The sequence below is a fragment of the Aphelocoma coerulescens genome, chromosome 1, assembly GCF_041296385.1.
Source record: "Aphelocoma coerulescens isolate FSJ_1873_10779 chromosome 1, UR_Acoe_1.0, whole genome shotgun sequence".
Classification (NCBI taxonomy): Eukaryota; Metazoa; Chordata; class Aves; order Passeriformes; family Corvidae; genus Aphelocoma; species Aphelocoma coerulescens.
The window spans coordinates 14,649,277-14,671,765 of record NC_091013.1 but is presented as its reverse complement, the minus strand read 5'-3'; the positions used below and the strand labels follow the sequence as shown (position 1 = coordinate 14,671,765).

Sequence of the window (22,489 nt, the reverse complement as noted above, 5' to 3'; positions counted from 1 at the left end):
TCCCATTCCTGAAGAAAACGCAAACCTGACTGGAGTTGTCTTTCTGTATACCCTAGCAGTTAAATTGCAAGCCAGTAGGTTGGCAAACCAGGCCTGTCAAATCCTGACTATGGGATGACTGGAGCAAGTAATTCCAGGTTTACCATGGAATGGACAACCACGGGAGATTGCCATGGTGGTTTAAAGCTTCGTTGATGAAGGACCTGATTCAGTGTAAGCATTTGGCTAATGAATACACTGAGAGCCCCATGGGGGAAGAGTACAGGTGAACCTGCCCTGCTACAGACAGTTCAGTGTATGCTTGGCCATGACGGCCCTGCTAGAAGAGAGCAGCAATAGCTCATTTGGTTTTTGGTTTGGGTTTTTGGGGTTTTTTTTGTGTTTGGATGTTGGGGTTTTGTATGGTTTTGTTTGTTTTTGTTTTTTTTAATTTGTGTAGTTTATGGAAGCACTTTTTCAAGTCTGTGTTGAGATTAAAGCCTTAGATGTGAATTGCATTGAAGCATCTTTCCCCAACCCACTTACCCGACACAAACACAAAAGTGAATTCTGATATGCCTCCTTCTCTTTGTACACGGCACTGTAGGTAAGCTCTAAAACACATAATGGCATAATTAAACCACACTGTCTGTTTGGGAGTGAACCTGTTCTTTTTACTGCTGTTTTCTGCTCTGTTCCTCTGCTAAGTTGCCAATTCAGGCCTTAAAATATTGCTTAAATCTCTGAAAAGTGGTATTTATTCTTAAGAAATCAGAACAGCAGGAGTATTTGTGTGAAGGCATATCTGTGAGCAGCAGACTTAACAGCTCTTTGATGATCTCTAAATCCTTTATTTTACAGATGTTTGACATCATACATGGTTTTCCATTTGAAATAAAATTCTTGCTGTGAAAACAGTTTGTTCAACAGCAAAATCATAGATCTTTGGAGACTCCCTGAACAAGAGTATCAAAGAGAACAGCTGTCTGATATGAAAAATAACATTGTCCTTAATCTCCTTCAGATGCTTCTAGCTTTGTTTTTGCTAGAAATGCACCCAAAAATTAAGAGGCTGGATCAGTATCACTGCTTTTTTTTAATATTATTTCAGATGGCTCAACAGAATTAACATGCTTGCTGCTGGCTATGCAGAAAGAGAGAGGATCAAACAAGAGCAAGGTAATGTGTTGTTATTTTGGTTTCTTCTGTCAGCTCTTATCACAAGTTCATCTGTTCTCTTTTCTCTGCTGTGTATCAGGCTTCGTTCTCGTCATCTGAAAGCAAATCACATATGGGTACCTCTGTTATTGCTTTAGAGGATTCCTTCTCTGTCAGGAGTTTTGATTAACTCCTTCAGACTCTGATCTGCAGACACTGGATTATTTGTGAGAAGGCTGCAGAAGATAGCTAAAAGCAGCAGATATACTGCCAGTAAGCTCCACTATGTTGTACCAAGGAATCTGCGTCCCTTATCAGAAGAAACTTAAGAATCTGCAAGCTAAAAAAAGATTCCAAACATTGCATTTGGTGTTTGAATTCACAGAGGGCAGGAGTGCATGAAATTGGTCTTGGGAACAAAACCATCCTTCTAAAGCCTGTTGACATAATTGGATTTCCCCTAAGGACTTTAATTTTAAGGCCACTTTAATTTTGTGATTTCTTCTGGTTTTACTATATTGCAGTGTGTGCTACAGCCCTGTTGGCATTTCACTTGGAGTTGCAGGGTTACAGCATTTTACGTGTTATTTTTTATGCCTAATATTTCATGGGTTAAAAAAGCAGCATGTATAAAATAATGAGTTGCTTTGCTTTGAACTGTTGCAGTGGAAATCCTGTTTGCAGACAGAAAAAAGAAAGGGTCAGTCCAATTGTATTGTGGAGGCTGTTTCTTAGAATTGCCAGTGACATGGAGGCACAGAAGTGTTCCTATCCAAGTATCTGCTTTGGCAAGCAGATAGTTTTTGAATTCATGCTCTTTTTAATATATGCACCTAGCAGCAGGCACCAGAAAATTGCAGTGGTCGTGATGATCCAGAGCTTATCCAGATGCCTGTCTGCCTGCTTCCCACCCAGTCAAAACCTCGGTTTTTGATTCTGTGGCTCTGAAGTCTTCATCAGAAAGGTTCTGGATTTTGGCCCAAAAAACTCATGTCATTTTTGACACCAGGCCCTCTCCATTCACAGAGCCCAGGGTAGCAGCACCGTGCTCACTGTTCTTCAGTCATGTTCTTCAGTGCCTCACCAGAACTGGAAATCAGTTTGGGAATCTGTATTTCCTAAGCAGCTCTACAGTAACCTGTTTGAAAGAACTTGTGTACCATTTGTTGTCACTGCTTGAAGAGGCTGTGAACAAACTCTGAGTATTAGAGTCTTCTAGGAAATCCTCTGTTTTGGCATTCAAAGCCAAATTAATATTTTTGTTGACAGTAGGTTGGCACTAGAATTGCAATGCCATGTGGGACGGTAAGTGAAAAGGTGTATGTTATGCTAATGCTGTCCAAGTGCACAATTACACACATGATACACCTTTCAAAATCCAGATGGACCTGGAGAAATATTTTTCCTACTAAGAAATGACTGAGTAATAAAATAGCAGATGATCCAGCTAGACATGCGATGATGTGCATTCAGGCCTCAGGTAGCTTATTATTAAAATGTCTCCCTATTGAAGATAATCAGTGCAACCCCACTGACTATGCAAATTATATCCCAGGCACTGACAGAGTTCTTTGTTATCACTCTAGCACCATTCACTCATGTTGATTTGTTCCATGCAGGTAGGTAGAACTCCAGCCTCTTTGTGTTGCTTAGTTGTGTTTAGTGTGGGAGGTAGTATCGCATTCCCCCGTCGCTGCCATACACTGTTTTAATGCCACTGGTGATTTTCCTTGGCTCCTAGTACAAGGGCTGTTACACAGCTCAGTAGTGTCCCTAATTAGCAGAGGCATCAAGTTAGCAAAGTAAAACCTCTCTATCATGTCAATTATTTTTGCAGTTATAGAAACTGTGAAGCTGGAATTTTCTATATTCAGTGACTGTACCAATTGTCATCTGCATATTTGATTTGACAAAAGGTCTTTTATTTCTGTGCAATTCAGCCCTTTGCAGCATAGCTTTATAATACCTCTGAAACAATTCAACAGGAGTTGTCAAATCTGTCTCAATTAAGAGTTGAATGGTTCTGAATCTAAAGTGCATAAATGTATTTCAAGAGCTTCAGAGATGCACCAATCACTGAATTGTGGGTGTACTGCTGAATAAAATGTTACATTCTGTACAGAACAGTTTTATAAAAATACCATCAAGTTTTCATATGAAATACAATGAATGTTAGCAATACAGCAAAGGACTTCAGTGGATGGAGAAGTTCTATGCTTTCCAGTCATCTAAATCAGAGGGAAAAAAACCCTGGTTTATATAAAGAGAATATATTTATTTGGGAAATGGCAGGTCAGTGTTAATTTATATATAATATATTCAGTCTGTTAGTCATTGAGAAAACTTTCAAGATTTGCCTGATGCATAGAGCTTGTGCATCACTGAATTGGAAAAGATCTACAGAGAGAAATACAGCAAATGTTTCATAGCATCATACATGTTTTAGATAAACTCTAATGAGCCAGTTGCCAAAAGCAGAGCATTTTTAAAAATTGGTGGGAGGCCATTTTCATACACTTTATCTGAAAATTGACCCCTGTTACTGCAGAAGTTTTCAAGAAGAGCTGTGGGTTGCCAAGAGAATTCTCTGACTGAGATAAGGTGTGTAAAAGCGTCATCATACAATGTTTTCTTGTATGGGGATTTGACAGCAAGAACACCTTTGTATTTTTAGCCAAAACTGGAACCTGCACTGAGACTGCTAAATTTTGCTTTCAGAATAAACAGTTGAGCTCCAAGTCTGCAGAAGTGTCACTGAACAATGCAGTTCTGACAGGTCTTTCACCACAGTTTGCGCCATTAGGCTTTACTGCGATAGGAGCAAACATTGCCTACATGCCAGTATTTTCAAGTGGTTTAAGTTTCTGGAAACAAGTTTTCCTAAAACTAGGATTTATTTAGAAAAAGAGTTTTCACTGATTTAGCCTTTCATTCACCAAAAATTAATTATTTGCAGATGTCTAGAGTCATAATTGTGAGGACTTTTTTCTATTATTTTGTAGTCATAAAATCTTTATTTATGCAACTTATTTATTATACTGTTTAAAGAGAATCTCTCAGCTATAAGCTTGCAAGAAGCAAATCAAGAGGCTTGGAGAAAAAACAGAATTGCTACTGCGTGGAAAAATTAAGTAGATAAATAAGGCTGTCCCCACCATTACTAAAATCTAAAAAAATACAAAGCTATAGGGACACCTGTTTCAAGATGGTGTCATTTAAAGGTAAGTTTATGTTTTAACTCTTGAGTAAGATTAAGTATGGTAGATCATTGATCATACAATACAATAATTGTAATAAAAAATCATTAAAGTCAAAATTGTATGTTGTGCCAACTCAAATTTTTAGTTTAGGTCATTTATGAGGCAGCAATCAATACTTTTCTCCTTATCTATCAAAGAGAGAGTAGTCAATCCTGCACTTCGTTGAACACTTACTAGGTGAATTGAAAATTGCTTGTAATTAATCTGTGAGTAGTCTGAGCTATAGTGTCTTCTTGTGCAATGATTTATCCAAACACTGGAAGGTAATGCAGTCAAGAAACAAAGTGACAACAGAAATGTTTGCAAAAGTCTTACAGTGTGCAAAAATGTTAAGAGTTGTCTGTCTTGAACTGAGTCAGCAGTTAAACAGTTTTTTTTGTAAGGAATATTAAGGTTCAGTGTCCTTGTAGTTAGATGCTGTTCTGATTAAAAAAATATTTTTAACAGAATAAATATAAATTCCCATGTGGTATATTCTTCCATGTGTTTTCCCCTTTGAAATAAGCTTGGTGGCCAAGACTTGATTTCCTGAAAAAATGATATGATGTAGCCCATTAAATTTAGCCTACAAAATCTGTATCTTTTGTACTTTCTCATCCTTCTTTTTGAACTCTGTTCTTAAATGTCATTGTCATGTTTTTTCCTTACCATATCACCCTTATGTTCTTGCATGGATAACAGGGCAGCAGCAGTTTTATGAAGCAGATATATGATACAAAGTTTTTATGTCTTACCTTAAATACAGCTGTTTGTTTTTAGATATTGAATTGAAAAATTGTGTAACTGGTAGAATAGAATGGAGAAAATGGGTAGAAAAATCGCACTGATTATTCATGTGTGCAAAAACCCCTACCTGTTTGATTTGCCAGCTGGCTAAATATATTTGTTGATGTTATTTGCAGTCAACAAGACTTTAGCAAAGCTATATTTTTAATCTTTTCCATTCAAAAAATATTTTCAGTATTTTTCAGCCAATACGTGTCCAATCATCATTATTTTTATGGCCGTATAAATATTTAGAAGTCTGATACTTGTATTAAGAGTATTCTATATGTCTGTTGTATTTATAAGGTGTGTACAAGAGTTAAATTTGTGTCTCATTTTCAGGTTGTGGTTTAATATCTCTGTAATGGGACAGTAGATCTAGTATACACCACAGTGTTTAGAATTTTCCTTCTTTAGATTAAGACAATTCCAAATTGTAGCAGCTACCATTGATGGCATCGTCATTGTGGTATTCCACTGCCAATAATACCAAAGGAGGAATTTCCAGTTGCTTTTGTGGAAGCAAGTCTCTGATACAAAAAATGCATCAAAATGTGTTGGCAGTTTTTGACCTGATCCTTATGTAACTTGTAGATTACTGGAGCGAGAGTGACAAGGAGGAAGCTGACACTCCATCAACACCGAAGCAGGACAGCCCCCCGCCCCCGTACGACACTTACCCACGGCCACCTTCAGTAAGTCACCTGCAGCTGTCCTAGGAATGTGTACCCAAAGTGCCACTTCTTTCTACCTGTTCTCCTGCCCAGGAGCACATGCATGCACCCAGGATGGCACTCAACTGTGCTTTTTGACTTAAGGCATTTGCTAAGTAACACACATCGCAGACTTCAAGGGCCATCACTGCTGTTTCCACTGGTTTGTAGAGAACAGGGATTTATAATCCCACTTGCTGTACAAAATAGATTAAGTTACGGAATTCTTTCCTTTTTGTTCTTCATTCATGATGGACAGCTACTCATCCATGCAATCTCTCACCACCCCCTTATCAACTTTCTGAGAAAATGTTATTACCTCAGGAACAACACAGACTCTTCTTTAAGGCTCCAGCAGTTGTGCTGTGAAGCTTTACAGTAACAAGTTACACTTGAATTTCCAGAGAAATGTGAACATAAAAATGTTCTGTCCTGTATTGCAAACAGCTATAGCGGGTGTTCTGTTATTGTGAAAAAATAGGTTTCTCTTATAGAGAAATACAAATTAGAAAAAAGGGGGATTTCAGAGTTTTCCTTTTTCTTGAAGTAGTTGTTGATATAAAAGTATATTATAGACCTCTAACTTACTCTCCACTGGCAATTTTAACTTTCATGTCTGCATACTCAGTGTTAACTAACGCGTCTACTTGGATATGGTTTTTGGAATGCACAATCGGGAAATTCAGGGGAAGGAGAGCATTCATGATGTTTAATTTGAAGGCAATACTTCATCTTACAAAATTATAGATCTTTGAATGACAATACTGAAGCACTGCAAGCATGATTCCAAAGAAAAGCAAGATAGGATAACAACAGGCATTTGGATAGCATTTTTAAGATTTTGAATGAACCAGGTAAGTCTCTTCTAAGTCTTCCATAGTGCCATATTTTGCACTATTTTGCAAAGTTTTCTGCACATTTTGTTGGCTTATTTTATGGATTAAGTGACATAGTAAAGATACTTATTATGAATAAGTATCAGTATTTGACCTAGAGGGGTGACGTATACAGACATGGGTATGCATTAAAATTAGGAACAGGGCAGGTTAATTAGGTACGTTTGCGCCTTCGTTAATGAAGCAGGTGCCATTGGTGCTAATGAAAAGTGAGAGGCTGTTATTCGCAGTAGGTCTCGGTGTGCATTGATCTGAAGATTGCTCATTGTTGGCGTTGCAGATGAGCTGCACGAGCCCTTACGTGGAGCCCAAGCACAGCCGCCTCTCCTCCACGGAGACATCCCAGTCGCAGTCGTCGCACGAGGAGTTCCGCCCGGAGGTGGCGGGGAGCACCACCGAGTCCCCGGTGCGCAAGACCGCGAGCCAGCGGCGCTCCTGGCAGGACCTCATTGAGACGCCGCTCACGAGCTCGGGACTGCACTACCTGCAGACGCTGCCGCTGGAGGACTCTGTGTTCTCCGAGGTGGCCGTGGTGTCCCCCGAGCACCGGCGGCAGTCGACCTTGCCCACCCAGAAGTGCCACCTGCAAGACCACTACGGCCCCTTCCCCCTCGTGGAGGGCGAGCGGATGCAAGTGCTGAACGGGAATGGGGGAAAGCCACGAAGTTTCACTCTGCCTCGGGATAGCGGCTTCAACCACTGCTGCCAGAGCCTTTCAGTCGGTGCTGCTGACCACCATGAAGAAGCACAGCAGAAGGAGGTTGAGGAGGAGGAGGAAGAGGAAGGCAAAGCAGCGGAAGAAAACCAGGAAGATAAAAGTAAGTATGGGATATTTCTGTGGCTTTTCAAGTGTCCTGTTCGTGTAATGTAGAGGTTGTTTTTCCTTTTTCCTATCCAATAGTCTTTCAACATCCCCCATGTTTTACCAGGTCCCCCTTGTCACACCCCTCTTTGGACTGCCTTATGTATAAGGCTTAATAACCAGAGTGCTGCATGACCTCTCATGATCACCAGACACTTCCCTGTAGGCTGGTCACCAATCCCCTCCTACTAGTAAATCTTAGTTTAAATGGATTTTGCTTCCATGCCTTCTTCATGCTTACACTTGCACAGTATCCTCCCACACTGACAGGAGTGTTTCAGGATATACTTAGTGAGATTTCCAGCCAACCCCATCCGAGCTGTAAAAACCTCTTGGTAAATCCTAGAGTGCAGAGTTAGGCTGTGATTGTGTAGTATCCAGGCAGGCAGGTCACAAGCCAACCCAAAATCTGTAAGAAGTTGAAAAAGAGAGGGTATTTTCCTCAGTTCCTCTCATTGTGATTTATAAAGAAAGAAATTGAAAAAGCATTTCAAACAAACAAAAAAATTATAGAGAACAACTATGTGACCAGCAAGGCTTAAAAAAAAATTATAACGTTGAGTAACTCTCAGTGACATGGCACATAAACTACATAGAGATTAGTGCTACTTATCAAACATAATCCAAATAAGTAGGGATTAGAGAAGGTCCCTGTCCCTCCTGAACATGTAAACACATTTTTGTGTCTGTTTCATGCTCTGTCCTTCACTGTCGTTTGTGGAGCTTCTCAGCATGTGCTGCTAGCAAAGTTGAGTCCACACCCAGGTTGTAGAGTCAGTCAGTGAAGCCTGCACTCATGATTTGTGGGGTTACACTGCAATTAAATTACCTGAAGTGGCAAAGAAGGCAGGATGACCCTTGAAGCTCTCCAAGGTTTTCTGCTGTCTGTTTCTTCAAATTCAGCTTTTTCACTGAAGTAAAGAAGTATAAAAATTGTTAAGAGATAGGAAAGGGTAATGAAAGCTTTAATGAATTAGCTACCTACTTAAGTTGATTCACTAAAGTTAGCACCTTTGTTGAGCATTAAAATTGATGTGGATGTTATTTAGTCTGCTTGGGAGAGACCCACAGTTTTCCATTGGCCTTATGCTTTTAGGCATTATTTTCTAGACATTTCCAATTCTTGACTTTCTTCTGCTGCTTTGAGAAAGCAGTGGTTTCTTTTGCAGATATTAAATTTGATGGCATTAAAAATTTAAAAAGGCACTATTTCAGTTGTGTTCATGCATGACTCTGCAAAAAACTGATACATTTATTAAAGTAATATTAGACTCTTACTGACTGTGAAATGAAGCTGTCTAATTAACAGGGTTAAATTTCATCAACCATGCAGAACATTTTGTCCTATTTTTAGCCTTCAGTTTTGGTTTTCAAATGGGTTTTTACTGATAGCAATACAAAAGTATTTTTTTAAAAAGTCCTTACTGAAAATGGAAATAGAGACTTTCCACTGGCTTTACTGTGCTGTTTGGGCACTATTTACAGATACCATTGCAAGGTCTTAAGTTTTTAGGTGTTTTAAATCTCAATTTCAATGTTTTTGTGTACCTGGTTGAAGCATTTTATAGCATGCTGATTATTAGTAAAAGGCTAGTGCTTGATTTGTTGGGCCAGAACCTCGGCTTTTCTCCATCTTTCTATACTAGTTTCCAGAAAAGGAGAAAAAAGGTTTAATTTTTGAAGTGGTCTCCCTGTATACACATACTTTTATTTTTTGTTTGAGGGAGGAGGTTTCCTTGGTTGAAGCTTTAACAGGAGATTATTTTTGAGACACTGACGACCAGCTAGAGAAGTTAAGTGCTCATGATGAGTTATTGACCTTGAAATTTTAAAACCAGAAGTAAAGTACTGTCTTGTCTGTTGAAAAGTTTAAGTGTTGAATTGCTGTTGCTATGACTGCAATGTTCTGTTTGTAATGCTGACTTTTTCCGGTGCCCTTACCAGCAAAAGGCAGGAGGATTTCCGGCAAGTGATGTTCTTAAGTGCAAAATCCAGTTTCTGAGTTGAGAGATTTCCTTACATCTGCTAAGTCACTAACAGGATGGGTGACTTTGTGTGTGCTATCTCACTGCCCCCTTCACTTCCATTGCTCTGGGAAAATGAAACATTGCAACTGGCTGGAGAAAGGAAATCCTCTCTCTTTCAGAAATGTTTTAACATCACCTTGAATGTTCCCTCATGTGATATCAGAATCTTTTAAATATATTTATTTGCCTTACGTGTTTGTGATCCTGACATAGTTCTGGGCTCTTGGATGATTATGTGTGTTCTTGTGTGTACATGTGTGTGTTCTAAAGCTTAATCATTCCTATTGCTTTTTTTGCGGGACAAGAACGCAGCTCCTTTGCAGTTGTTGCTGTACAAATGAGATGTCATTGCCAAAAGTTTGTTTTCTCAGCTTTCTGTTTTTACATTCTCACTTTTAGAACCACATGAATTTAAATTAAATAGTAAAATGCAATCCTGTTTCTTCCAACTTCTTTTGCAGAATTGTTTTCAAATAACTGCACCACAAACTAGGAGCTCCACACTTTTCTCAGACGCTGTCCTCACCTGCTATAATTTAACATAGTTCTGTTGACTTTGTACTAAAGCTATGCTGATTTGCAACAATTAAACATCTTCTCTTGGTCAGTCACCACTTTATGTCTTAAATAGATATTGCAAGACTTTACTGACCCTGCAAATAGTTCTGTGTATCAACTCTGCTACAATGCCTAGATATATATGGTAAACTAAAAATATGGGTTGTCCTTTCCTATGTTTATCTGTCAGAACCTAACTTTGTTGTGTGTTCAGTTGCTTTTTTGTCTTGTTATATCACATTAACATTGCACTGCTAATCCTTAATGGATTGTTGTATTTCCCAAATGACTTTTGTGTAAATCATTTAGATGTTCCATATTGACACCATCTTGTAATGGTCTCTTGCTTTGTAATCAAAGAGGATTCTCTTGTGGGATATTTGAGCTTGTCCATGTGTTTTGCTCCTGAGTATGCAAATGGCAAACCATGTTCAGACCTGTGGCACCAAACATGCCCCTTGCTGTGCTGTTCATGGGCAGCCTGCGCACGGAGGGCAGGTTGGAAGCTGTGGCACAGTGTTTGCATTTCTGTGATTCAGTTGTGAAGGACAAATTTGGCCTTTGCAGGTTTGTTTTCTGCTAGTGGGAGGTATTAGGAGACAGCTGTGTATCATGACACCGTCACCTCCTTCCCCTCTGGCCCCACCACTGTCTGCACTCTGTGTTTGATAGATTTCACCACTTCATGCAAAGAACACTTCTGGAGAGACTACTTCCAGGTTTTTTTCCCAGGAAAGCTTATTTCATTTTTTGCTTTGTTTTTTGAAATTATTGGAGATGGTTCCTTCATTTTCAAAGACTTTGGTTTGTGGATTGCTAGGGTTTCAGCATCTAAAAGAAGTCCATAACTAGCTCTCTGCAGAGTGTAACTGGCTGTTGATCCCAGCAGTTTAGCTGCAGAAAAGCCTGCGCCTTTTTTGCGTACTCCCTGAAAAAGTCTTTGGAGAACAGCGGTGTCTGTAGGAGTCTCAGGTGCTGTTCATCTGCCCAAAGACTGCTGGGACAGGGGCTCTGTGGTGGCTCCATGTACTGCAGGATTGGCTGGGGCAATATTGGCACACTTTCCAGGGAACTCTCACCTGGGACCTGCAACAGTGTGCAAGGGAGCTTTCCACTGTGCTGGCTCCATAAAATTTATTCAGGAACATGAGTAGACATTGATGTCTATGTTTGAGTTTGAAAAGGTATTTGCAGCAGGAAGAAAATTACTTAGACTGTCTTCCCACTGTTAAACCCCATTTCCTTCTGTGTTGTTTCTTGGCTCTTTGTTCTGCAAGTTTTCAGTCCTTTTTCTGCACTTAAGTACTGTAGTTCTTCCTGACGTGTTTAAGGAAGGACGTGTTTTTGTTGCTACCCCATCATCATTTTGGAGTGTCTTCTATATAGGATGGACAACTGTAACAAAGTCTTGCATGAATTTTAATAAATCAATGGCTGCCCTGGGGCAATTAAAGGCTGGGAGCCACTTGTTCGCTGCATTGATTTCACCCTCCAGAGTGTTTACAAGATGCAACAGTCTTCCAGTCTTCCTCATGTGACTTCTGTCACCTTTAAAAGATTTCACAGTGCTTCTGAAGGCTGGGCACACTCACACGTATTCCCTGGCATTTTGGTCCATCACCACAAGCTCTTCAGGTTTGCAGCATCTCCTGGCATCCCATGCTTAGTCCCATAGTCTTGTGAATGCTGCCTCAGAGGAACACAATAGCCTCATGCTCTGTCTCTGAAACTTGGCTTTTAACCTTAAACCACTGAAAACACTTCAAAGTGTTCTGTCAAAAGCCAGAACAGAAGCTAATGTTGGCATTTTGCAGCTCAGAGAGTTGTCCAGTCCCTGTGAAGGGTTTCAGGAAAGCTCACCTTGATGTCAGGGAGGGCTGGTCACTGAAAGAGATATCAAATGACTGTGCTGAGTTACCAAGCCTGAGAGGTTTCCTTCCCTTTTTTCCCCAGTAAACTATAAATCACCAAGAGAATAAGAGAAACTGAGGACAGTTTCTCAAAACTGAGACAGAGGAGTTTAAGGACTCTCATGACTAGCAACAAGCATCATGCACTGTGCCCAAGAAGGTGTATCCATCCATGGGACATCCTAGGTGGCATTTGCCTTCAAGAAGGAGTTAGTGCTAGTAAAAGGTATACTCCAAATAAGGTCAGGTATTTCAAATTCCAAAATACAGGTCTAGGGAGGCTTCCCTCTTTTTAATGAGAGGGCTGTAATGCACAGTCCAAATGGTGTGTCTCAGAAGCATCAGTGTTTGCTAATTAAACACTCTGTTATGAAGTGGTAGTCTGTGTACACTTTTAAGTTTTGCTTCTCTGCATTTTAGGTAGCATGTCTTCACTTTGGCAGGTTTTAGGCAACAGTGAAACTTGGGAGTCAGGATAAATAATGCATAAAGCCTGGATTGTGTGCTCTGGAGTTGATGAGGATATGTGGCTGAAATTAGTAGGGCAGTTTGCTTTTCTGACAGCCTCTTTCCATTTTAGAGAGGACATCATTAGTGATGTCCTGTCCTCTGACCACCTAGTTTTATCCTCACTGAGAGGCAAGGGAGAACCATTAAGATACTGCATCTTCCCCTCTGGAATTAATGCCCAGGAGTGCCTTGAATAAGCAGAGCTATGAGAAATTGAGGTAATGTTTCACATTAGAAGTATTCCATATGAAGCTGGTGAATGGCACAAAGTGCAGCACCTTCTGGCACATTAAGGAGGGTGTTATTCTAACTTACTGCATCCACTGTCAGTTCTGTACAACCGAGAGCATTTGCCAGGCTGGGGGGGTGGTTTTTGCCTGACGCCCTTCTGAGTGACACAGCCCGTGCATGCTCAGACACTGCAGTAGGTTACTGACATGTCTGCTTTTTCTGAGCATTGTTTTTGGGATCTTATTTTTCATTCCTAATTCCCGTTTGAGCCTTCCTGTGTCACCTGACTGGGCATTTGCACTCCTATGGGCTGAAGACCATCAGCAGTTTATGCCTTGTCTACTTGTCCCATTGCCTCCAAGGCACTGTTTTTGCTGTTAACTCAGATTGATTTTACCTAAAAATGCTGCCTAATTATGTTCAAAAATATGACTATCTTGGATAAACAAGTACTGGGAGTAGATATGTTTATTTCTGAGCATGTTCTTTAATTAAAATTTAAAATTTATTAAATAAAGCTTTTTCAGTTTTCATATGCAAAAGCAACTCCACTGCAGAAGTGAGTTTGTATTCTAAATAAAAATTATGGGATATAAAACTTCCATATCCTGGTTTAAAAATTCAGTTCAAGGGGAAAAAATTGCCTGCAGTGTTTGAAAGCCAAATATTGACTCATTTACTGAGTAGCAATTCAGAAAGCAATATGGGCTGTCAACAAAAATAAGAATAGTTTAATTTTATGCTTGTTAGTGTTTATACATATAGATGCATTTTGCCCACAAATATATTGTTGCCACATTTAAAATTTTATTTGATTTCCATTGCCCATGCTGCTAAAAATGCAAAGGAGAGATGAATTCCTACTTTTCTTTTGGTTTTAATAGCTTTGGGTTTCATTGCCAACAAAGGTCATCTGCTTTTGCCTGAAATACGTGGATTAAATTGACTTTTTATAAGCAAAAGTAATGCACAAGAGAATTTCATACATGGCCATTGTTCTAAATTGCTTTTCTTGCTAAGTTTCCTCAATTCAGTTACTAAGTTGGGAACTTTCAATGGAGCTGTGCTACTCCCTACCAGAGACCCCTTTGGGTTGGGTGGTGAAACAGGGAATCTGTACATGTGATGGTGTATTTCTGGTGGGGCATTTTATGTTCTGCATTAATTCTCTCGCCAGGTGTTGTGTAACCAGTCTGGTTTATGTATAATTTTTCCACTTGGTGTCAGCAAGCTCTGTCTCTGCTGCTGCCCTGTCTGAGTCTGGCTGCAGAGATGCTCTCCCTGGGAAAAGGCCACTCATAAATGCTAGAACACTTCACAAGCAATATAGGGAAGACAGTCCAAGTCCTCTAGGGCTCTCTGTTTACCCCACTGAAGGATATGCTGTTTCTTCCCAGTTTGTTGGCCTGAAAAGTCTCAGTATAGAAAAGCCGTTTTTTGTTCTTGCTGTTTCCACTTCTTCATTCTAAATGTGCTTTCAATTCTGAAGTGATAGTCAAATTTCCTAAATGAAAATATGTAGCTTTTTTTATATTACTTTATGGATGCAAAGGAAAACCCAACTTGGTGGGTTTTTTTAATTAACACATAATTTTCCATTGAAAAGAGGGTTTTCCTGTCCTAAAATGGAAACTCATATTCATTTTGATTTCAAACATGAAAAACAGGCATTTTTTAAATCATTTACATAAACTTTCTCACTGAAACCCACTGAAAATTGTTTTGAAGACACTCTTAGATTTGACTACTGCAATTTAATTGGAATTTTTCCATGACAAAGGCCTTTCTCACTGGGATTTTTGCAGAACTGGGATAGTTCCTCTTTGAGATATAGTGGGGACTTGGTCTGATCTGAAGGTTTCCAAATGCAAAGGAAACAGAAATCTACAATAAAAAAGTTAGCTACGTGTCATGTACATGAGAATGTCCTTTTGAAATGTATAATTTTAAATTTTCAAAGCTAAAAAAAAAAGATTAAATCCTTTCTATAATCAATGGTAATTAAATCAGAAGATGATGGCACAGTACCAGTAGGAGTAGGAGAACAGAGGAGAACTAAAATCTTTTCAGAATGTATTCATTACATCTCCAGGTGGTACCATCTGTTGTGTGTGGCTCTCATGTTCTTTCAAGGCAGCCATTAAAACAAGGATGAACTTGAGTCAGTAGTGCATGGAAGGACATGGGAGGGATATAGTTTTATTAAACTACAACTATGCTGAATGTCTGGAGGGTCACCATGTAAACATGCATTCCTGTTTAATTAATGTTCATCATGGGAAACAGGATGGGATATTAAGGGCTTCAGTGCAAACAGTAGGCATCCTACCAATTTTTTGTTTAGCTGCACAGAAGACTCAGAAAAGCCACATTTGCAACAAAGCAGTTTAATTTGATCTATTTTTTAAAAAAGAAGTCCTCAGAATTTTTGCATTTAAGATGAATATTTTGATGGAGGCCTGTGCAATCAGTGTTGTAGGACAATTTTTTGTGAGTTGTCCTAGCATGCTAGCATGGCTTTCTGACTGACTTTCCCTGCAGACACTAGCTACTGCTCCGGAAGGTCACAGATTTTGTGGAGGTGGAGTGTCTAAACTGCCAGCCCTATGCAACTTCCTTGGATACCCCTAGACAGCTAAAATGGCACTAGATTATTATCTTTTGGCATCATAATGTCCTTACTGGTTTCCTAAACCTTTCCAGTGCAGGAGGGCATTGTGTATAGGTTAAAATCTTGGTCCCTGCAAGGACCCTGGTGAAGATGTAACTGTGGTGTGCATGTCTCATAACCAGGGAACTGGAAGTAATTTGGAAGATTATCCATTAGCCATAGCTCTGCCATCTAAATCTGGAGCTGCCATACCTTCCAAATCTTAAACACCCCCAGTGGTGGTCATCCTTCATTCCCTCCAGACAGTGCTTTTCCTCTTTGCTGTTTTGGGAAGGAATAATTTATTTTTTTTTCTGCTAATGGATATTGAATTGTTCCCTCTGGAATTTAAGCCCAGCATTTCCATTTCCTTATGGCACAGAAAACAGACTGCTCCATTATAGTAGCCCTTCTTTTGAGCTGAAAGGTTGTTGTGAAGGTTGGTTTAGGTTTTCCTATAGATAGTGTTTGCTAGGCCTCTGACGCCTCTTGCTGAGCTTCCCTGGGTTTTCCAGGCTGCCTCCCATCTCTTCTGCCATGGTAGTGTCCAAGCTGGGTGCAGCACATCTGGTTGAGACCCAGAAGGTTGCTCTGCCCTGGCTTTTCTGTGCTCTAACTGTGATAAGCATCTGTTTGGCAGCCATACTGTACTTCATATTTCACTTTGGGCTGTACAGTATCCCAGATGCTTTTTTGCTTAATGGTTGTTTTTCTAATTGTAGTTGTTATGATTTTTTCTGGGGCTCTTACCTATCCACATTAAGTAGCTCATGTTAACAAAAAGCCTCAGCTGAATTAAAATGTCAAATTAATTGGGCTAAAACCAGCCAACAAATAAATATGACATTTTGTAAAACTAACAGCCTAACTAGGTTAAAAAAAAAAAAAAAAAAAAAAAAAAAAAAAAAAGCCTTGCAGACTAACCTGGTGTTTGCCAGGTTCTGTGTCTGTTAGCACAGCATTTACCATATCATTATATAAAATTTGGCAAGGGATTTCATCCCTCCATATCATTCTAGCTTCTGAGGCTGTCTTCCAGCAGTCTAGGAGATGTTTCCTCACACTTTGGTGCCAGTGGATTTTAATAAGTTTATTCTTTTGCATTGTTCAGGCTACTGGTACCATCTGGGACTGTTTCTGGATGCAGACCAGCCTCAGGGGAACCCCACAGTGCAGCCCTCCCTTTAACAGTGAGCCTCTGGTGTCTCCTCCATCTGGGCGTGGCTTTTGCTATCAGAGGACACCTTGCATAGGGAAGGTGGCTAATATTGCTCACTTCTGAGAGCTGGACTTCTGGAAGGAAAAGATTGTTCCCTGTGTATCACAGACCTTCTGCATCTAAATAGCCAAGGAAGATGTTACCTGGAGATAGGTGGGGAGCAGAAGGCTCATTCTTTTGTCACTTGGGATTCTACCCATCCCTTAAAAGTTTTTAATGCTCAGAGTTTATAGTAGCCATGTGTGTTTTATTTGTAAGATCTTCTGTTGTTTTTTAACATTAAGAATTTCTAGTTCTTTTGAAACAAATGAGATAATACAATATTAACAAACAAACAAAAAAAAGGTAGTTTTGCAGTTCTCATTCATTATTAATAAAATAGGTTCCTATCTTTTTTTAAAAAAACATGGTTCAAAAACAAGTATTTTTTGTCTCCTTTTGTGCCCCAAATTTGTGGATTTTGGAATCTGTTGATGATGGTCAGCAGTCCAGCATCTTTTTACTAGTGTGGTGCTATGAAATACCATGATTTTATGAACAAAGCATGAAACAAGTTCTCTGTGGGATCTTACTGTACTTACATTAAGAAAATGGCTGCATTTTAAGTAGGATTTTTGCTTTCTGGCTCCACATTTTGAGTACTGCTGGCACAAAATAATACCAGCTATTTCTTCTCTTCTGAATTCCAGAGGGGTAAACTTCAGGCTTTTGGAATATAGAGTATCACTGCTGATTTGTTTAAAAGTATTTGCGTTGTTATCACCATCAGAGAGTGGAGAGGGAGGCTGCCAAAAAACTTCAATTTAAACCACATTTCAGCCAGTTTTTGAAATGTTCATTTAATCGTGAGATGATTTACAGGCCTCAAGGAGGAAGCAGAATTAAGGAAGCCTCACTTAGGAGATTTCTCCTGGTTGTAAATTCAGGGATGGACAGAGATCAGGCAGTGGCAAGGGCAGGAAGTTTACCCTCATCATTTTACCCAGCACCACTAATGAGAGTAAATAAGAAAACCTAACTCGGGATCCATGTGCTTTTAGTTCCAGCTTAAAGGAGCTCAGATTTTGAGTGAGTAGGGATGGCTTGGGGAGGCTCCAGGAACGGCTCCTGGCGCAGCACCCAGAGGCTTGGCGATGCCAGAATTCCCTGTCAGTGGGGTTTCCTACATGTGCAGAGTGGTCTTTATGGAGTATTTGAGAGATGGTGAATATGAGACATAGAGAATTAGAGAGTATCTTCCTGTAGTAAAAATAGCAAAATCTGGTTTAGAATTCACATAGAAATATTTCAATAGTTTCTACAATTGGCATTGAAGTGAGATTTTTTTGCTGTAGCAATGTGCACACTTGAAATCCAATATAAAAATCATACTAAATCTAAAAAAGCTTGAAGCTGATTATTCTGAGAGTTCCTGTTTCTTTCCTCCCTGCAAGAATGTGTCCTGCCATTTATTTTAAACTTTTAATTAAAAAAAAAAGTTATTTTCAAGACATTTGCCTTTTTTTTTTTTTTTAATCATGCTAAGTACATGTACATAATTTTACAGCAAAACATTTGTATTTCTATCTTTATTGTAATGGCTTTAAAGACAATGGGAGTTACTTGTTTCTGTCTCTTTAGAAGACGGAAGAGAGGTTTTTTTATTTATTTATTTCTGGCTATGTGAAGAGCCTGGGCAAAATTCCATTTAAATTTTACACTCCAAACTAAAACTATCCAAGACTAAATTACTAATTTTTTTACATGTTCTACGTACCTTCTACAGTGTCACTGTATGATCTAGGTATTTAATGTCCTGTTTCTTAATGTATACTCAAAAGTTTCATGTGATTCTTCCAAGGACTATAAGTACTTATAAATCAACTAGACTAATTTAACCATACCATAAATTTTTTATACCGACACATTGAAAATTGAACATTGTTTATGAAATGGTGACACTATGGAATAAAAATAAAATGTTAAAAAAAAGACCCAACAAATACAAATGCACTTTAGACATTGGTGCATTATGGATTAATAAATCAATAGTTTCCAAGTTCTCTGCTCACTTTATGTTTTAACCTTGAATTTACAAATTCTGCCAGCAGATAAGGACACCTTATAGTGGCTGTCATGAATCTTACAGAATAAAAAGGTTATCCTTGTATCTGTGCAAACTCTAAGAAGTTGAGAAAATTCATTTTATGAAAGTCTTGCACAATCTGTAAAATATCTGTAAAATGTCTCCATAGTAAAAGGAGAGGGAAAAAAGATGTGTGTTAGCTTTCCTGGGAATACTTGTTTAAAGAATGGCTGAAATTTTTGGTACAACTATTTCTGAACTATTGGTAGAAGGTGGAAGGAAGTGCCAGTGTGTTCATAAAGTTAAAAAATTATTGCCTTGAAGACTCACAGTTTGGAAATGACTTTTACAGTTAATGCAACTCAGAACTGTGTCGGCCACCTTCTTCTTGGCCTGTCCCATCCCAAAAGACCAATTTCCTAAGCCTGTGTATGTTGTGGCTAAACAAGATTATGGGACTTATAGGAGAGTATAAAAGTCACTTGCAGTAAACATTAGACTCCTCAGTTTTGAAAATAGCACTTGGGTCTTTATGGATTTCATTATTCCTGAAATTTAGTGGGGGTTGAATGTGGGAGGATGAGGGCATGGGTGGATGGCCCTGAGCAGCCAGCACCTGTGACACCTGTAGTTTCTACTTGGAGGAACGCAGGTGTGGAGGGGTGAGATTTTATATTCTACATAGATTTGGCTTTGTTGCCAAGGCTGTCAGAAGACTGTGTGCATTTCTGAACGTCACTGCACCTTGGAATGATGAGGAGTAGGAGGTTGCTGAGAGTAACCCAGTGAACAAAGAAAGCACACCCCCAAGGTGGTGGAGGCTTAATTTACCCCTTTTCTTGAAAAAGAAAAGAAACAGTTTGTGCAGTCTGATCTGTAGTACATGGGAATTGGAAACATCAGGGTGGCTGGGAGGAGATTGCAAAACTGAGTGGGGTGAGAGGAAGCAAAAGGTAGAAGATTAGAAATAGGGCATAAATCTGTAATGGTGAGGATAAGCTATGGAACGAGTTTAATTAAGTTTTGATTGGTTTTTGAAATGAAAATCCCATCAGCCTCTAATTCTCTGTTCCACAAATGAGGATGATGCTGGTATAAATCTTTCCCCAGTTAGAAAAACTGTTTTTAAAGTATTTTGTTTCTACAGTGTCACATTTGTCTTACAGCATAACCTCCTGTATGTTGCTTTAGCCTTTCTTTCAAATATTTATGCAGTTTAGCATTTTGCACAGGTGAGCCAAGTGGATGGATTTTATGCTGGGGCCATGTTCTGTGCATTGACCATGCCAGCGCACTGAAATACTGCTCAGCCCAAGTTGTCTTCCAAGGAGGAGAATCTGGCATAACCTTGTGATTAAGTTGAAAACCCTGTAATATCAATTTCCATAATTAGTTGGGGCAACAGTTATTTTTGGCAAATAAAACCTTTTCATAGCGGCCCCTTAGCTCTTGTCTTCTGAAGGTGCTAGCAGAGGCCATGCTGAGACTTTCTCTTCTGATGACTTACTCAGTTGTACTGTTTGGAAATAGAGTAGGATTTTAAAAGACAAATTCATGAGGCTGTTTCTTTATTTTGTCCTCATATGTTTTGCATTTCTCTAGACTGGCATTGCTCATCTTTAGCACTGTTATTAATGACCAAAAGTATATAGCCAGATCTTCATCTCTGGTCCTCCTGGATTTTACTAACACCTGTTCTCTCCTTCCAAGGCAAATACAATGGTTGTGGTAGTTCCAGGCTGAGCAGGCAAGATTGTTCTCTGCACATAGACTTGTTACTGTAGAGTTCCAGTTCTGAAATCCCCCCAAGGTTTCTGCACACACCTGCTAAGGGGTTGCTTTAAACACCTTCAGCTTAAGCTGACTGTGCTCTTGCTGTTTTATAGTTCACAAAGAAGTGTATCAATCATGGTCACCAACATTTTTTTCATCACCAGCTGTTGTGTTGATATGTAACCAGAACAGGTAAATTCTTGCCTGATCCTACCTTCTCATTTACTTTTTCATAGAAAACTTAAATTGAGAAAATTCTTACTTTTTCACAGAAGTTTTGAATAGGTATATCATATAATATACACTGAACATTTTGGTTACTCTGTAACTCTTTGGAATAGCCAGTTGTACTGATGGCAAGTCCTGGCATTATATGGGAACATTAATGCACTTACTGACACTAGATACACAACTTCTTTAACAGGAATGTCTACATTCTTCTGAAAAAAACCAAATCCTTGCAAAATTAAAAATTCACTGAGCCTGTTAGTTTTACTATTTAATCTTGCAATCTAACCTTTCCCTTCTGCACAGAAGATGTGGGCTTAGCAAAAAATTGTCTAAACCATTGATTTGTCTAGTTCTATATTAGATCTCAGAGTTATTTGGGTTTTAAAAAGTCACCTGCAAGCACAAGTGATTGTACTAAAGAGAGGTGAGCCCCATATCCTAGCTAACCCAGTTAGCCTGCCTTGAACCATGCCTAAAAACATATTTCTAGGGAGAGTTAAAGGTGTCTTGCTTGTAACCCTTGATGGATCATTCTTCCACAAAATAGTTTTATTGATTTTGAACTCAGGTGTACTCTGAGCTCTGTCATGTGGCAGTAAGGAGTTACTTACACATTTTAACTCCAGACTAGAAAGACACACATCCCTTCTGGTTAGTTTTAAACCTAGCACACAAACTCTCAGATGTTTCTGTTACTTGAAGAGGCAATTATCAACCTTTTCTCTGCATGTAGGTTCTCAGTTATACAGGTTTCTGTTCCATCCCCCTTGTTTATAGGGAAGAAGTCTTGATTAGCCCTAGACCATGCATTCCTTGCAGGAAAATCCCTTTGCATCACAATAAACCTATCAGCCCTCCTCTGCCTTTTTCAGTACTGCTTTTTGAGGTGAGATGTCACAACTGAGTCTCATTTTATTTTGTTTCTGCTTTATCTACGCTACTTCCTGTGTTTATTCATATGTAGAAGCTAAGCCTCCCTAGTTCTCCGTTTTTGTAGAAGCTGATTTGACATTTTTCATAAGTGCAATCCAAGAAGAGAACTAAAGGGAGCTGTTTGGTATGAGATGTTTCTGCCTGATAGGGGAAAAAGAAAAAAGGTTTGGTTTGATGCATGAAAAGAGAAGTGTAATGCTTATTCATGTACAAGACTGCAGAGGAGAGGAAAGTAAAAAAGACAATGTAACTTCTGAAGAAAATAGCAGAGGACAACAGCTAACTAAGCAGCTTGAGAAATCCATAGGAGGGAGGTTGCTGTTACGGGATGAGAACAGAGCTCAGCTACATTATAGTGTTTTTCAGGCTGTAGAGATGCTAATATTTTCTTTGTTTAGTGGTGATATTTTGGTGAAAAGCACTTAAACAAACCAAAGCAGGAGTGAGTAGCAATTTGCTGGGAAGATATCCCCTGCCTAACAGCTCTGGGTCATGCTACAGCTTGCCCCGGGGAGCCTTGCCCGTGCACGTGACTGGTCTGGAGGGCAGAAACCCCTCATTACAAGCATCCTTTGGCTTACCATCCCCTGAGGGAAGGGCACTCTTACCCAGCATTTTCAAAGGGTGGCTGTTTTGACAGGTAACACCTTCCCCCAGCATCTCAGGGTGTTTTGGTCCATTTGGATTCCTTTGCAGACAACAGCCACCAGTTGTGGTGACAGTAAGGGATTTTGTCTTCAAGCCTCCTG

At 39.4% G+C, this 22,489-nt stretch overlaps 1 protein-coding gene across 11 annotated transcripts in view; it reads left to right on the top strand.

Moving 5' to 3' along the window:
• The window catches only part of CNKSR2 (connector enhancer of kinase suppressor of Ras 2), a 207,474-nt gene that overhangs the window by 161,604 nt on the left and 23,381 nt on the right, over positions 1 to 22,489 (top strand). For all 11 annotated transcript variants that reach the window (XM_069000455.1, XM_069000273.1, XM_069000076.1 and 8 more), the window contains 3 exons: positions 1,091 to 1,158; positions 5,757 to 5,857; positions 7,052 to 7,589. In XM_069000455.1, coding sequence (XP_068856556.1) covers positions 1,091 to 1,158; positions 5,757 to 5,857; positions 7,052 to 7,589 — 707 coding nt within the window. The remainder of the gene's footprint in view (positions 1 to 1,090; positions 1,159 to 5,756; positions 5,858 to 7,051; positions 7,590 to 22,489) is intronic.